General features: G+C 44.5%; 1 protein-coding gene across 1 annotated transcript in view; it reads left to right on the top strand.

The window, feature by feature from the left end:
- The window catches only part of LOC126272183 (pickpocket protein 28-like), a 268,820-nt gene that overhangs the window by 44,001 nt on the left and 207,111 nt on the right, over nt 1–17,708 (top strand). Inside the window, exon 2 of the mRNA XM_049974837.1 lies at nt 4,873–4,986. Coding sequence (XP_049830794.1) covers nt 4,873–4,986 — 114 coding nt within the window. The remainder of the gene's footprint in view (nt 1–4,872; nt 4,987–17,708) is intronic.

Here is a 17,708-nt window from a genome sequence, read left to right as displayed (position 1 = left end):
AAAGGAAGGAAGCTAAGCTATGGGACAATGCCTTGTCGTCATAGTCATTAACACATTGGACGTGAATCACCCAAGGCTCTGTACCAGGCCGAGGCCTTTTACAGGTATGTGTAATTGTTAGGCACATGGCCTGTGAAGTTAATTTCTTCACTACTGTTCCTGCTAGGCCATGTGCATAGGAATTATGCTCAACCTTTGATAACCAATCACGACTCTTTTCAGTATTTCAGAAGAATAATATTTTTTTTTTGGAGAATGGAGCGAAAATAATATAAATGCTGAATATGTAATGTCTCAACAGGTTTTTTTACAAATTCACAACAGATGTAACAACATACTTGTATTAATTAACAGACTATAGACTACGTAACTCAGATCTTCACGGAAACAGTTGAATCACACTTAACGTCTAGCAGCGTTGCCATGCGAGTAACCACTAGTGTAACAGAGGTCGTAAACACAATTAAACAGTTGACTGCAGGGCAAACTAAAAGAGTCGACTGTCACACCATCCGTCAACGAATTTCGGAACCAAAAGTGCACAGCCTCTCCAGGAGATCAGGGAAACTCTATATCCATTTGAATTAAGTGTATCTGTGTCCATGAACTATACACACGGCCTGGATCATACGTCTCAATTTTATGCACATGGCTTGCAAGAGGAGTCACCTTGGGTATTGATCTGATGCACGAGGCACCCAATGTGTTAAAGACGAGACACTAATTTAACTGGAGGAGGATGGAAATCGTTCGTTTTCTGCTAACGGTAATCATCCTGCTACCGAATGATGTTATCTAGGGAAACCATATGAAACCCACCGTTGCATGACAGGACGAGGATTTTAATTACATTTTTTCATAATTCGAATTCAATATTACAGCCACTGTGTCACCTCCCTTGAATCAAGGTCTACGGATCAACAGGAGTGCTACAGAGAAGTTGTTTCACGCAGTCTCAAAACAACAGCACTTGGATTTAGACATTGGGAGCTCAGTGTCCAGGGGATCTGCTTGTGCGTTTCCCAACTTAAGCGCTTTCAAATGTCATGTGTCAAGTACTGGCCTTCAAATCCTTTACAGGCACAGGTCATCTTCGAGTGATGTATCGAAAAAGGTAAAGTTGTACTCAACCCGAAGGTCGACTTGATCAGGCATGTTCATGTTGGTTCTGATGGGATACCAGTTCGATTTTACACAGAGTACGCGAAGGAACTTGCCCCCCTTCTTGCAGCGGTGTACCGTAGGTCTCTAGAAGAGCGTAGCGTTCCAAGGATTGGAAAGGGGCACAGGTCATCCCCGTTTTCAAGAAGGGACGTCGAACAGATGTGCAGAACTATAGACCTGTATCTCTAACGTCGATCAGTTGTAGAATCTTGGAACACGTATTATGTTCGAGTATAATGACTTTTCTGGAGACTAGAAATCTACTCTGTAGGAATCAGCATGGGTTTCGAAAAAGACGGTCGTGTGAAACCCAGCTCGCGCTATTCGTCCACGAGACTCAGAGGGCCATAGACACGGGTTCACAGGTAGATGCCGTGTTTCTTGACTTCCGCAAGGCGTTCGATACAGTTCCCCACAGTCATTTAATGAACAAAGTAAGAGCATATGGACTATCACACCAATTGTGTGATTGGATTGAAGAGTTCCAAGACAACAGAACGCAGCATGTCATTCTCAATGGAGAGAAGTCTTCCGAAGTAAGAGTGATTTCAAGTGTGCCGCAGGGGAGTGTTATAGGACCGTTGCTATTCACAATATACATAAATGACCTGGTGGATGACATCGGAAGTTCACTGAGGCTTTTTGCGGATGATGGTGTGGTGTATCTAGAGGTTGTAACAATGGAAAATTGTACTGAAATGCAGGAGGAACTGCAGCGAATTGACGCATGGTGCAGGGAATGGCAATTGAATCTCAATGTGGACAAGTGTCATGTGCTACGAATACATAGAAACAAAGATCCCTTATCATTTAGCGACAAAATAGCAGGTCAGCAACTGGAAGCAGTTAACTCCATAAATTATCTGGGAGTACGCATTAGGAGTGATTTAAAATGGAGCGATCATATAAAGTTGAAACTTCCTCGCAGATTAAAACTGTGTGCCCGACCGAGACTCGAACTCGGGACCTTTGCCTTTCGCGGGCAAGTGATCTAGAGCACTTGCTCGCGAAAGGCAAAGGTCCCGAGTTCGAGTCTCGGTCGGGCACACAGTTTTAATCTGCCAGGAAGTTTCATATCAGCGCACACTCCGCTGCAGAGTGAAAATCTCATTCTGGATCATATAAAGTTGATCGTCGGTAAAGCAGATGCCAGATTGAAATTCATTGGAAGAATCCTAAGGAAATGCAATCCGACAACAAAAGAAGTAGGTTACAGAACGCTTGTTCGCCCACTGCTTGAATACTGCTCTGCAGTGCGGGATCAGTGCCAGATAGGGTTGATAGAAGAGATAGAGAAGATCCAACGGAGAGCAGCGCGCTTCGTTACAGGATCATTTAGTAATCATTTACGGAGATGATAGATAAACTCCACTGGAAGACTCTGCTGGAGAGACGCTCAGTAGCTCGGTACGGGCTTTTGTTAAAGTTTCGAGAACATACCTTCACCGAAGAGTCAAGCAGTATATTGCTCCCTCCTACGTATATCTCGCGAAGAGACCATGAGGATAAAATGAGGGAGATTAGATTCCACACAGAAGCATACCGACAATCCTTCTTTCTATGAACAATACGAGACTGGAATAGAAGAGAGAACCGATAGAGGTACTCAAGGTACCCTCCGCCACACACCGTCAGGTGGCTTGCGGAGTATGGATGTAGATGTAGATGTAGATGCCTTTCTCTGACTTTAGAAGACACTCTCATAGTCATTTATTGGGATGGGGGCACATCTTAACGTTGACTCCCAACGATGGCGCAATTTATCATTTTTCACGTAAACAACACATTGCCATATGTGAGTGAAGCCACAAGTGACGCAAAAATTCAGGATCCGACTATTGGCCATTCTACTTTCCAACCGGTATCTATTCATTAATGATTGGAATTAGGTCGCTAAAGTACGCTTGTGCGGTGGTTCTCCGTTCAAATCTAGCATGGAACAAAATTTTTGCCGGGATAGTCTAGCGAGGCTGTGACTTTAATTTCCTAGTCACCCGACTTAACGCCAATGCCGTCAGTTGAGCTGTGAAGATCTCCGAAGTGTCTCACGGACTCAAGACGCATGACACAGGCGTTATGCCAGTCGACTCAGTTTGTGCTATGCGACTAGAAACGAATTGGCTTCGGCATCGACCATCGCAGCAACATCGACAAGGTGCTAAATTCGGAACTCGCTCATCATGGTCACCGTCGCTACACAGTTACTCATTTTCAAGCGAGACACACACGTCGGCGAAGTGATTTTGAGTTGAACTGTATTTCCGCGCTTGCATCCATGATTCACTATGATAAGACACTAAGTACAGCGCAGAACATGGTGAGATGAAAGTATTGATAGGAAACGTTATTGAAATTTCTACTGTATGATGGACAGCCCACTGTGCACTACTGACCATTCAATTTCCAACACCATGGTGCATGCCCATCATTAACGTTAGATTGATTTGGAAAGAACTACGAGTACATTCTCGTATAAGAAAAGAATCGGCAGTTCAACTCAATCGCGCGAAGTAGGTAAAAGTAATTCCTTCCTATATTTTGTATATAGGGAAAGATTGTACAGCCGTTTTCTCATTCAGAAATCTCATTTTAATAATGGTTATTTGATAAAAGATAGTCACTTACGAAGTGTAAGAAGGAGAAACTTCTACCAGTACGTATTGGTATTAGAAGGTAGGAGGATCATGTCCTAAGAGCCCACAATAAATCGTTCCGCGATATTGCTACTCGCGTTGGTCGGGATTCCACGACTGCCGAGCGAATATGAAATGGCTAAATCGAGGCCGACCAGTGTGGCCGAGCGGTTCTAGGCATTTTAGTTTGAAACCGCGCGACCGCTACAGTCGCAGGTTCGAATCCTGCCTCGGGCATGGATGTGTGTGATGTCCTTAGGTTAGTTAGGTTTAAGTAGTTCTAAGTTTTAGGGGACTGACGACCTCAGATGTTAAGTTCCATAGTGCTCAGAGCGATTTGAACCACTTGAGCTAAATCGAGGGCAACTCTCGACGTCATGCAGGATATCGAAGCCCCAGTCAACTAACGCCTGAGAGGGCGTGCAGGATCGTAGAGCAACATCTCATATCTAGGTATGGAATGCCGTTGGGTATATAGCATGATCACCTCCGCTTGGCACAGCCGGTAATTTGAACAGTTCGCGCTACGTTTATGACGTGTTAAAGCCGGTAGCCCCATCTTCGAGATGTTCGTGAAGTTGCCTTTCAACAAGATAACAAAAGACCATATGTTGCCCGTTTTGTCCTGTCCTACCTCAACAATGAGTGTGTCCAACTGTTGGCCTGTTCAAAACGTTCCCTAAATCTCTCACGCACTGAAAACTTCTGATACTGGGAGGCCGAGAGACTGGTACACCACCACTCACCAGCCTCTATGGTGAAGTCTCATGCAGGTATGAAGCTGCATAGAATAATATATGCGTATCTTATACTTAAGCTCATATCGATTTGACGCCCATCTGGGTTACAGTTGTGTTGTTTCCAGAGATGTACTACGTTTCACACATTGTCCACCCGAAAATTTAATCATATATACTTCCTAGTATAATGCTTGTGCACGGTAAGTAAAATTTCGTTTTTTGCTATCCCTCTTGGTATTGACCAACAGTGTATATAATATTAAAAATAGTAACTAAGTATTAGCACTTTTCACCTGACATGTTTAACTGTGAGAAATAATCTGTTGTGCCTACAGGAAGCGCACAACGTTGTTGCAGAAAACGTGGGCATACTTCAAAGAATACTGCGTCAACACAAGTTTGCACGGCCTCAAGTACGTCGGCGAAGACCAATGCCCCCTGGCGCAAAGGTATATTTCAGCACTCATTTGTAGTGTTCGTCTTTCATTTCTGTTACGCTCCTTATTCCTGGCTTCGTAGTATAAGTACTGTACTGGTAAAAATCTTCTTATTTATGTGAATGCTTTGTTCGTTGTTATGTTACTGTTGATGATTAGATCTATTTTGCATCACAGCTCCATGTGGGACGTATTACTTGAGGAAATGCTCACTATCATATTATACGGTCGAAAAGCAACTGTGTAGTAAAAGTTTGTAATTTAATACATGAAGAGATGCTTACGATAGGGCGAAGATCTCTGCAAGAGATCTGAAAATGGCGTCTTGGAGACAGACCTGCGCATAGCTGTGTATGTTGATAAAATTTCTCGGGGGGTTATCTGGGTTGGGTGAGCGATAATCTGGGAATGGCTGTGGGAAGTTTCTCCATTGTATGGAGATTGTTTTTGTATCTCACCCTTCCAGCGAACCCAACATGCACAAACGGAAAGCATTTTGTCTGGAAACCTAGCATGCCAGAGTCGTGGAAACATGTTGTGATCAGCAAAGACATTTGGAGTGAGGTACACTCCATTCCGTCATGTTGTACCTAGCTCACAAAAAATTCAGGTTCACTGAGTCAGGCATAGAATATCAGCGCAATAACGAACTGCATTGATGGTATGTGGAACTACCAACATGCTGCATGGTACGGCACTTCAGAGCGCAGTCTTCGGGCCGTGTATGGACTTTCGTTAGCAATTTTTAAGGTTGTCAGTACGCTGTAGGCATAAGTGTTCTGCCTGCTGGCGTGTCGGAATAGATAAAACCACACACCTCATCAGTCACGAAGGTTACATCGGAGATGCCCTTAGCAACAAAAAATGTTTGAAAGCCAATGCAATAGACAGCGCGGGCCCTATGATAGAGTTCCTTGAGCTGTTTCAATACAGGCATTTCGTATCAGAAGAACTTCTAGTGCAGTTGTAGAATGTTTAGGGCTTTACTCTTTGAGCATTTGCGTGTCTAAGAACATACTACACTCGCAGTACCACGCACGGAGATTTAATACCTAGAAACTGTCATGTCATTCGATTACGTTATCTTGGTAACCAGTGCTATAATGTACAGCACATGGGACGGAACTACACTATTTCTTGAATGGTAGTTGCTAAAGCGTTTGATGGGGTGATTTATGACGAGCGCACATCATATCTCAACCACTAACAGGTAATCACTGTTTTTATCTCGTCGGCAGTTTATGACTCAATGGACTTCAGTAAAATCTCGTTTGCCAAGACAAAAAAAAACACCCTTCTTCCAAAAAGTGAGCAACACGCATCATATCTCAAACTCTCGACGGTGGCTTGGGAACTATAGTTTTCAATATAACCCTACCATTTGATCATACTCGTGGCTTCTTATTTTCCACTGTCGTTGAAATGAAATATCAGCCATGCCAATATCAGTATGCCAATTGCATGCGAAATTTGCTTAACGTCCTGTCATGCGCAGTCGTGTCAAATACACTGTGAACACATCTTTTACCTTAATAGGAGACTCGACCCTCGCAGATACATTTACGACAAATGGAATAAAGGACTGATCGAGAACGAAAGCGCATTCTTCGTAGAGAGCTGCCATGAGGGTTCGTATCGACGTACATCTTGAAGACCTACATGAAAGCCAGCACTCCAGAATGTCGCGTAAATATTGTATGGCTTCATATCAGATTGCTGAATAGCCTGTCAATAAGTAGCACTTATCTCATCGTGAAATCATTTGCGAGAAAATCGTGCAACATGAGCGAATGCTCCTTTGGTGAGAAATATAGCTGTTTTTCAACAGCAAGTAGGTACAGTGAATATTTTTGTAAGTCTCTATTATTGTCGTTGCTACATTCGTTTTCATACGTAAGACCCACTTTAGTGAGTGGTCGGTATTGCAGCCTGATTGATCCTACTATGGATTTTTACTGTGGTTACATATTTCTTCCTCTATACCAGTGACTACAGCTAAAGGGAATGGACAAACATATGGAAGCACCAGAAACACAACTCATTACTATACTTAATGCGGTGTAAGAAAGCCGTTGGCAATCAAAACAGATTCCACTCGTCTCGGAATTGACAAATGGAGGTTCTGTATGGTTTTATAGGGTATTTTACACCTTTCTCCATGCAAAATAGTGGGTAGTTTAGGTAACGAAAATGGAGGTGGATAGCGACCACACACTCAAAGTAAACCACAAAGGCTCAACAGCTGGTGACAGTGGTGGCCGGGGCAGATACGACGCTGCGCGGAGTGGCCGCGCGGTTTGAGCCGTCATGTCACGGACTGCGCGGCCCCTGCCACCGGAGGTTCGAGTCCTCCCTCGGGCATGGCTGTGTGTGTATTGTTCTTAACACAAGTTAGTTTAAGTACAGTGTAAGTCTAGGGACCGATGACCTAAGCAGTTTCGTCCCTTAGGAATTCACACACATTTGAACATTTGGATATACGACAGTTCATCCTCGTGCTCATAAAACTAGTGCTGGACGATGCGAGCTGCGTGAAAGGAAGCGTCTCGCCTAGGAACTTAGCATCACCATTGGAGACCAAACATTGTACCATGGGATGGATCCGATTAGGCAAAATGGTCACACAATCCTTTGCAGTAAAGCGACGTTGCAGAGTAGTCAGGGGGACCCTGGAATACTATGATGTGACTTCTCAAATTATAACTGAACACCCTCCATATTTCAATCTTGGGACGGAAAGACGACCAGATATTGGAAAAAACAATGTACAACAAGACAAGTCCGACCAAATGACATTCTTCCGTTGCCCCTTAGTCAGGATTTACGGATTCGGCACCCTGTTTTCCAGTTACAGGTATTTTCATAATTTATGTGTAGTTATGAAATTCCATTTCACTGTGAAATAGCCACTGTATGGAGATCCCTTCCTGTTGTTTTGGTGCTGACAGGGCTCGTGAATGCGACATTCCGTTCAGCAGTGGCCTTAGCAGCTGTCGTCTTCTCATATCGCGTAACAGTCCTTTTGAATGACCAACTATCAAGATTACTCAAAAAACGCTTTCGTTCGCATTTTGACTTAGCGCATGATGTTTTTCTGCTTTCCCTGTATGTGATATAAATATTCGATATGTTGCATCTTAAAATAACGAACACTTCGGCTACCTTGGTTATGCAAGCACCCACCATACCAGCATCAACAATTTGCCCTCTTCCGGAACCAATTAGCTCCAACATAACGTGCTCACAAGTGCAAAGAACTGACCGGAAACGACACTTGCAATCTACTGAGGACACAACTTACGTGACGTTCGTCAAATACAACAGTGCAACCTGCAGGCTTGTCTAGCATCTGCGCTCCTGTCAAGTATGCATTTCTGACTGTGTTTCCATATTTTTGTCCAGTCCCTGTATCTAAATTGTAAAAACCGGTCTCTCGGATCGCAGGTACAACAGAAGAAACCCATCGCAGGATTGGTCAAGCGATAATCACTTTACCTCATTAATTTGATCGCTTTGGAAAAATATAAATGTTTAAGTGAATATAAGTGATTTTTTGTGACACTTTCTAAACATTCTGTATAACCTGAGAACGTAACTCTTGCCCAAATACACCTGTGAAAACGCGAAGCCTTATACATGCATTGCCTGTGACAAACGTTTGAGTTTAACCTAGTGTGATCACATCAGAAACTGAGAAATAGTGTGAGAGAAAGGAAACAATCCGCTATTGAAGGAAAACATTAATTTACTGACGGCGATATTTCTAGTAGGCCTGTTGCGTAGAATAGCTGAACAAAGACTTGTGCCTTACGTATTGGAAGTTCCAGAAAAAAGACCAATGAGAAATCAAGACCGAACAAACTGGACAAGTAAATGCTTGACGACGGACATTTGACGGTGTAAGGAAATCACCTGGAAGCGAAAGACACGTCAGACTGTCTCACAATTTGTCAGAGACCTGTTCGTTGCTAAAGCGATGACTTGGCTCCTCGGTCAATCCCACCCTCTCCCAGACACTGTCTAAGATCAGAAAAAGGAGAAGAGAGGGTTTTGAGATAACCGCAAACTGTACCAAAAGCTAAGGTTCTAACTACGAGAAAAAAAGACAGCACAACAGACCCAGGAGCTGTATATGTCACTGAAGACACTATGTGGGATGACTATAAATGTCGTTTAACTGACATTCTGCGAAGTTCCACTACAGTAGGAGCATTATAATCAGCCCTTGGTAATTTGTCAATAGTGACAGCTAGCATCTGCTACTCCCTGACAAGAAAAAGAATGAAAATAAGCGTATGGCATAGTTGGCCGGGAGGCCCCTATTCGGGGAAGTTCGGCCGCCTAGTGCGAGTCTTATTTCATTCGACGCCTCATTGGGCGACTTGTGCGCCGGTGATGAGGATGAAATGATGATGAGGACAACACAACACCCAGTCCCCGAGCGGAGAAAATCTCCAACGTGGTCGGGAATCGAACCCGGGCCCGCTTGCATGGGAGGCGAGCACGTTACCGCCCAGCTAAGCAGGCGGACCGTGTCAAGGAATTACACTACGATGGGTCTAGAAGGGTGAAAAAAATTCCAGTCAGCGTGAAGCACTTGCTCAGATAGAGAAGACTGGAGCCAATTTATGCGTCCTCCACGTACTATGAAACGCCCGTCGTACATCCTGTCAAGGGTCAGCCTAGTGTTAATTGCGGAATGTGCAGGTGCACCATCATGCTGATACCACATACGTCGAAGCGTTTCCAGTGGGACATTTTCGAGCAACGTTGGCAGATCATTCTGTAGAAACGCGATGTATGTTGCAGTTGTTTGGGCCCCTGCAATGAAGTGAGGACCAATGAGGTGGTCGCCAATGATTCCGCACCATACATTTACAGTCCACGGTCGCTGTCGCTCTACCTGTCTGAGCCAGCGAGGATTGTCCACGGACCAGTAATGCATGTTCAGTAGATTCACTGCCCCCGTGGTTTGTGAAACTCGCTTCATCGGTAAACAGGTAGAACTGCAACGCATTCTCTGTTAATGCCCATTGACAGAATTGAACTCGATGATTAAAGTCATCACCATGTAATTGCTGATGTAGCGACACATGAAACGGGTGAAAGCGGTGACGATGCAGTATGCGCATGACACTACTTTGACTCAGTCCACCGGCTCTCGCAATGTCCCGTGTACTCATGTGTGGGTTCATGGCAACAGCAGCTAACACACCAACTGCACCCGCTTCTCCTGTGACCGGCCTGTTACGGACCCGTTTGCGTGCTACGACCATACCTGTTGCATACAGTTGGCGGTAGATGTTTTGCAATGTGCGGCACGTTGGATGCTCTCTGTCCGGGTACCGTTCTCCTGATCTTACACCTCTGGCCTTCTTTCTGTGGGGTACGTTAAAGGAGAATGTGTACCGTGATGTGACATTCTCCTTTTGTGACATCCACGAAAAAGAGGTGAGCAGATAGATTTAGTACAGTCATAGGAAAGGTTTGTGCAAAGCGTTCCGTCCGCAAATTTAGATTACCTCCAGACCGTGATCGTGCATAGAATTGTAGATTTCGGGGCAAGAGTGTGAAAATATATGGCTCGTCAAATTGAACTCGTCAGGGTTCTGAACAAAATGCCGCGTAAAATATTTATAAGGTTGGCAGAGACCGAAAGCGCTTGCAGAACGTCCACTAGTAGTGCTCGATGTGTATGCAGGTGGTCTAAGAAAGGAAGACAGATACTAGCTCCGTACTAGAAACTCAGCTAAAATAAGTAAAATGAATAATAACTACAAACAAGGATGAACCAAGTACGACATCAAGAGTCGGGCAACGGCATGCACTGGTTGATCTTTGGCACGCCCATACATGATAGTCCCTTTCTACAATTCTGTCACGTATTAACATCGACCCATGCACAATGGCGGCACTTGTACAGTGTATATCCACCTTTCGCAGCAATGCAGGCTGCTATTCTCCCATGGAGACGATCGTAGAGATGCTGGATGTAGTCCTGTGTAACGGCTTGCCATGCCATTTCCACCTGGCGCATCAGTTGGACCAGCGTTCGTGCTGGACGTGCAGACCGCGTGAGACGACGCTTCATCCAGTCCCAAACATTCTCAATGGGGGACAGATCCAGAGATCTTGCTGGCCAGGGTAGTTGACTTACACCTTCTAGAGCGCGTTGGGTGGCACGGGATACATGCGGACATGCATTGTCCTGTTGGAACAGCAAGTTCCCTTGCCGGTCTAGGAATGGTAGAACGATGGGTTCGATGACGGTTTGGATGTACCGTGCACTATTCAGTGTCCCCTCGACGATCACCAGAGGTGTACGGCCAGTGTAGGAGATCGCTCCCCACACCATGATGCCGGGTGTTGGCCCTGTGTGCCTCGGTCGTATGCAGTCCTGATTGTGGCGTTCACCTGCACGGCGCAAAACACGCATACGACCATCATTGGCACCAAGGCAGAAGCGACTCTCATCGCTGAAGACGACACGTCTCCATGTGTCCCTCCATTCACGCCTGTCGCGACACCACTGGAGGCGGGTTGCACGATGTTGGGGCGTGAGCGGAAGACGGCCTAATGGTGTGCGGGACCGTAGCCCAGCTTCATGGAGACGGTTGCGAATGGTCCTCGCCGATACCCCAGGAGCAACAGTGTCCCTAATTTGCTGGGAAGTGGCGGTGCGGTCCCCTACGGCACTGCGTAGGATCCTACGGTCTTGGCGTGCATCCGTGCGGCGCTGCGGTCCGGTCCCAGGTCGACGGGCACGTGCACCTTCCGCCGTCCACTGGCGACAACATCGATGTACTGTGGAGACCTCACGCCCCACGTGTTGAGCAATTCGGCGGTACGTCCACCCGGCCTCCCGCATGCCCACTATACGCCCTCGCTCAAAGTCCGTCAACTGCACATACAGTTCACGTCCACGCTGTCGCGTATGCTACCAGTGTTAAAGAATGCGATGGAGCACCGTATGCCACGGCAAACTGGCTGACACTGACGGCGGCGGTGCACAAATGCTGCGCAGCTAGCGCCATTCGACGGCCAACACCGCGATTCCTGGTGCCGTGCGTGTGATCATTGCTTGTACAGCCCTCTCGCAGTGTCCGGAGAAAGTATGGTGGGTCTGACACACCGGTGTCAATGTGTTCTTTTTTCCATTTCCAGGAGTGTATATATATACAGGGCACTCAAGTGCTGTGACGTCAGTGTCAGCAGATCACTTGGCCTATATATATATGGTGAGTCACCTAACGTTATTTCGTAAACCACATCAAATACTGACGAATCGATTCCACAGACCGAACGTGAGGAGAGGGGCTAGTGTAATTGTTTAACTCCTTACCGCATAATGTGCCAGGCATGGCACATACCACTTTTCTCTTTGTCAGTCTCATATCTGAGAATATATTTCCAAACTGCATGTTGGGACAGATATGGCACACAGTCAAAAGCAGCTGTTCAAGTAGTGTATGCCATCTGTTGGGTGAATAAGGAATTACGTGCTATGAATCTTTGCTTTGTGTTACTAGGTGTTTACATCCAAGTTTGGTCACACAAACAGTTGCAATCAGGTACAGTAAACGATTGATTTCAGTGTTTATATTATTTGCAGAGGAAAAAGGACATAGGTGGACAGTTATAAAGAGGTAAGTTTATATATGTGTTCATTAGAATACATATAATACTGAAAAATAGGTCTGTGACGGATATGGCACAACATGCAGTCTGGTCCAATCGAGTACGTGGTTGCATTTTACCTAAGGAGGCAGCAATGAAGAAGAATGGTCGAGGCAGCATGGAGGAAAAGATGGCAACAGTAGACGGTGTGCAACTGTCAGTAGTCTCCTTGTTTGATGATAAGTAGTCAACATATTGTCACAGATCAAAGAAATGGTACTTGAAGATATTCTTTCATCTAGTTGACTTGGCTTGTGTGAACAGCTGGCTGTTATGGAGAAGAAGAAATACGGACTAAATGTCCCTTGTTGATTTCAAGGTCGCAGTTGCAGAGGCCCTCTGTAAAACTGGGAAATCCTCATCCAAGAAACGTGGTAGGCCAAGCAATGAAATACAAAAACAGCTTGACTGCAAGAAGAAGAGAGGCCCTACAGCAGATGTTCCACAGTGTCAGGTGCGACTAGATGGGATACATCACATGCCTATCTGGCTGGAAAACCTTGGTCGTTACAAGTATCCAGAATGCAAGGGAAAATCCTATAAAGCGTGTATGAAGTGCAGCACAACATTGTGCTTGAATAAGGAGAGAAATTGCTTCATCAAGTTTCATAATGAATAGAGAAAAATGGAAAAAGAGTGTGTGTTATTTTCTCAAAATATGTGTATTGTAATGACTAGAAAGTGTAATTGTTTTACATAAATACAGTTCTGCTAGTTCATGTACATATCTTATTGTGTATTTTCCACATTGTGCATCATCAATCCCAAAACTGGTATTACATGGTATTAGTCGTTACTGCATGCTGTCCCATACATGGCACAAAACCTTAATTCTAAAATAACCACCCCTAGATAAAATTTAGAAATTTTTAATCAATTTTTATGAAATCAGAACATCGAACATAACATCTAACATTTTTATCAGAAAAATAAAAAAATCATGCAGTAAGGGGTTAACCATACAAAAATGCACGGAAGTATGTTTTTTAACACAAATCTAAGTTTTTTAAATGGAACCGCGTTAGTTTTGTTAGCACATCTGAACATATAAACAAATACGTAATCAGTGCCGTTTGTTGCATTGTAAAATGTTAATTACATCCGGAGATATTGTAACCTAAAGTTGACGCTTGAAACCTCCGACGTCCAAGTTGCGTGTTGTAACAAACACGGGCCACGGTCGGCGAGCAGCATCTACAGGGACATGTTTACGATGACGACCGTGTTTACGAGTGTGGCTGTAGTGCACCGTTGTGGTTTGGTCTAACTGTCGCAGTATCCGCATGTAGCGCTTGCTGCTATTGTTATTCTGCATTCGTCCCCGCACGCACACCAACTGTAGTACACCGTGTTACGAGACGTCTGTGATAGTGTAGTGTTGTAAGAACTGTGTCCATGCTGTATTCGAAATCTGAAAAGGCGGAGATGATACTCATCTATGGCGAGTGTCGACGAAATGCAGCTGAAGCCTGCAGGGTGTATGCAGAACGGTACCCGGACACAGAGCATCCAACGTGCCGCACATTGCAAAACATCTACCGCCAACTGTATGCAACAGGTATGGTCGTAGCACGCAAACGGGTCCGTAACAGGCCCGTCACAGGAGAAGCGGGTGCAGTTGGTGTGTTAGCTGCTGTTGCCATGAACCCACACATGAGTACACGGGACATTGCGAGAGCCGGTGAACTGAGTCAAAGTAGTGTCATGCGCATACTGCATCGTCACCGCTTTCACCCGTTTCATGTGTCGCTACATCAGCAATTACATGGTGATGACTTTAATCATCGAGTTCAATTCTGTCAATGGGCATTAACAGAGAATGCGTTGCAGTTCTACCTGTTTACCGATGAAGCGGGTTTCACAAACCACGGGGGCAGTGAATCTACTGAACATGCATTACTGGTCCGTGGACAATCCTCGCTGGCTCAGACAGGTAGAGCGACAGCGACCGTGGACTGTAAATGTATGGTGCGGAATCATTGGCGACCACCTCACTGGTCCTCACTTCATTGCAGGGGCCCAAACAGCTGCAACATACATCGCGTTTCTACAGAATGATCTGCCAACGTTGCTCGAAAATGTCCCACTGGAAACGCTTTGACGTATGTGGTATCAGCATGATGGTGCACCTGCACATTCCGCAATTAACACTAGGCTGACCCTTGACAGGATGTACGACGGGCGTTTCATAGTACGTGGAGGACGCATAAATTGGCCAGCCCGTTCTCCTGATCTTACACCTCTGGCCTTCTTTCTGTGGGGTACGTTAAAGGAGAATGTGTACCGTGATGTGCCTACAACCCCAGAGGATATGAAACAACGTATTGTGGTAGCCTGCGGCGACATTACACTAGATGTGCTGCGGCGTGTACGACATTCATTACGCCAGAGATTGCAATTGTGTGCAGCAAATGATGGGCACCACATTGAACATCTATTGGCCTGACATGTCGGGACACACTCTATTCCACTCCGTAACTGAAAACGGAAACCACGTGTGTACGTGTACCTCACCCCTCATGGTAATGTACATGTGCGTCAGCGAAAAAGACCAATAAAAAGGTGTTAGCATGTTGACGTAATGTGCTGTTCCAGTCTCTTCTGTACCTAAGGTACATCACCGTTCCCTTTGGATCCCTACGTAATTCGGTGCTCTCCGATACACACGATCGAATAGCGGAGTAGGGCACTCAAGCGTCAACTTTAGGTTACAATATCTCCGGATGTAATTAACATTTTACAATGCAACAAACGGCACTGATTACGTATTTGTTTATATGTTCAGGTGTGCTAACAAAACTAACGGGGTTCCATTTAAGAAAAACGTAGGTTTGTGTTAAAAAACATACTTCCGTGCATTTTTTTATGGTTTGTATTAACCAATTACACTAGCCCCTCTCCTCACGTACGTATATATTCCGTCATGGTCCGTCTGGGGACGAGATGCAAAGTATGGTAACTGATGAAAGCTACTCAGGCCAAGAGCGTTACAGAACGTTTTATTGGATGATCGGTTTCCACAGAGCTATACTACCATCATCGGGTTTTATACTTTCGAATTTTTATCCAACACTATTAAAAATCGCTTCACATTGCATACGGTAGCTGGATGTCCATATGCAAACATATAAATGATCTATATATTGAGATGCATGTGATAATTCTTAGGCTATTGTGGCACGCATCGTCAAATAAAAACATACGTTTACAACACCTATTTACAATGATCGCATTACTGCACTGAATTTGCACAGAATCCTTGTCGTATGTAATACTTGTATTATTTGTTGTTGTTAGTAACATACGCACATCAGTTGATTCTACCAAGAAATTCAACAGTGGAATAGAAAGCGTTGGCCACCAATAAATCCTTTAGGCTCCTCTTAAACTGGACTTTACTAGTAGTTACACTTTTTGTGGCTGCTGCGAAGTCAACTAAACATGTGTTTTCCTGAATGATGGACACCTCTCTGAACCAAAGTAAGCGATTTGGGATCCTTGTGAAGATTATTCTTATTTGTAGTACTGATTCAATGAGCTGAACCGTTGAACTGAGAAAGAGATATATTTTTATGACAAATTTCATTGAGGAATGCCTATATTGGAGGGCAGCAGTTAGTATCCATAGCTCCCCACACAGGCCTCTGAAGGATGCGCTTCAGTTCACATTTCAAATTATTGTTATTGGCCATTTTTGGGGTAGTAAGACGTTAATTTGGATTGATGAGGTACCACAAAAAATTATTCCGCATTTCATTAAGGAATGAAAGTAAGTCCAGTATGCTAGCTTTTTATTTTTAAATCACCTATGCCTGATAACATTCGCATTGCAAATAGAGATTTATTTAGGCGCTTCACCCTTCCTGAAATATGCTCCTCCCAGCTGACTTTAATAACAAGCTGTAATCCCAAGAATTTACACTGTAAACGTCTTCTGTCTGGTTGTTGTCATATTTTAGGCATTTATTGCCGGGGAACCTCTTGCAAGTTTTAAACTGAACCTAGTGTTTGTACCCTGGTACAAGACTTACACCATTTGTAGCGGTCCAAAGTGATCTGTCTACTCTTTTAAGGGAGTGATTAATCCTTTGTCCATTGAACTTATTTGCGATTCAGCCTTTCTCCCATCTCTCCCTCCCCTCCCCCACCTCTCTCTCTCTCTCTCTCTCTCTCTCTCTCTCTCTCTCACACACACACACACACACACACACACACACACACACACACGCACGCACACACACACACACACGTGTTTGTAAAATAATTTAAGTGCAATAGCAAGAATAGCTGTAGACCGACATTTTGAGAGCTATACACGGTGATCCTTATTAACTTTTAAAAAATCCCGAAGCGACGTAGATGACGCTGAGATAAGCCATATATGTCGGGAAATACCCCAAAAATGGATGAGAAATGTTAAACGAGTGACGTCACCAGAAGATATACCTCGCCACATGTGAAGTTGTTGGACATGGGAGTGAAGGGACGAATAAACTATGCAATTATTGCATTCGAGCACCTTTTGTAAATGTAGTCTTTCGTAAACGTAGAAGTTACAAAATTATGGTCCTCTCTGGAACCAAGTAAAATCTGTTCTTATTTTGTATTTCTTTTCTTTTGTCCCTTCTTTTTTTGTTTAAAGACATTATTCAGTAAAGGACACGAAGGAAACGTAGATCATTTTCTGGTAACGACGCAATTCGGAATCTTATAGCCATTTACTTGTGACGCAATACCGTAGGTTTTTGTTGTTCTGTCTTTTGCCATAAACCACGAGACCGGTAAATAAAATAACGAATCTTACCTCAATGTAAACACGTAACTGTTTAAAGCAATGAAAAAAAAATGTTGCCTGCCAGACGCGAGACTCGAACCCTGAGCTCCAAGCGCAAAAGTCGCTCACGTAGTCCCAGAGCTACAACGACATTAATGCTTGACTTGGGATGATCAGGTGCGACATACCAATAGGTTCAACTGCTGCACGTTCGGTGAGGTACGTCATCTTATGACGTCCAATGTCCATCATTCGTCATCCATTTTTGAAGTATTTCCCGACA

This window comes from Schistocerca gregaria, chromosome 5 (genome assembly GCF_023897955.1).
Source record: "Schistocerca gregaria isolate iqSchGreg1 chromosome 5, iqSchGreg1.2, whole genome shotgun sequence".
NCBI classification, from domain to species: domain Eukaryota; kingdom Metazoa; phylum Arthropoda; class Insecta; order Orthoptera; family Acrididae; genus Schistocerca; species Schistocerca gregaria.
The sequence above is the reverse complement of the archived record's forward strand: the minus strand, read 5'-3'. Positions and strand labels throughout refer to the sequence as shown.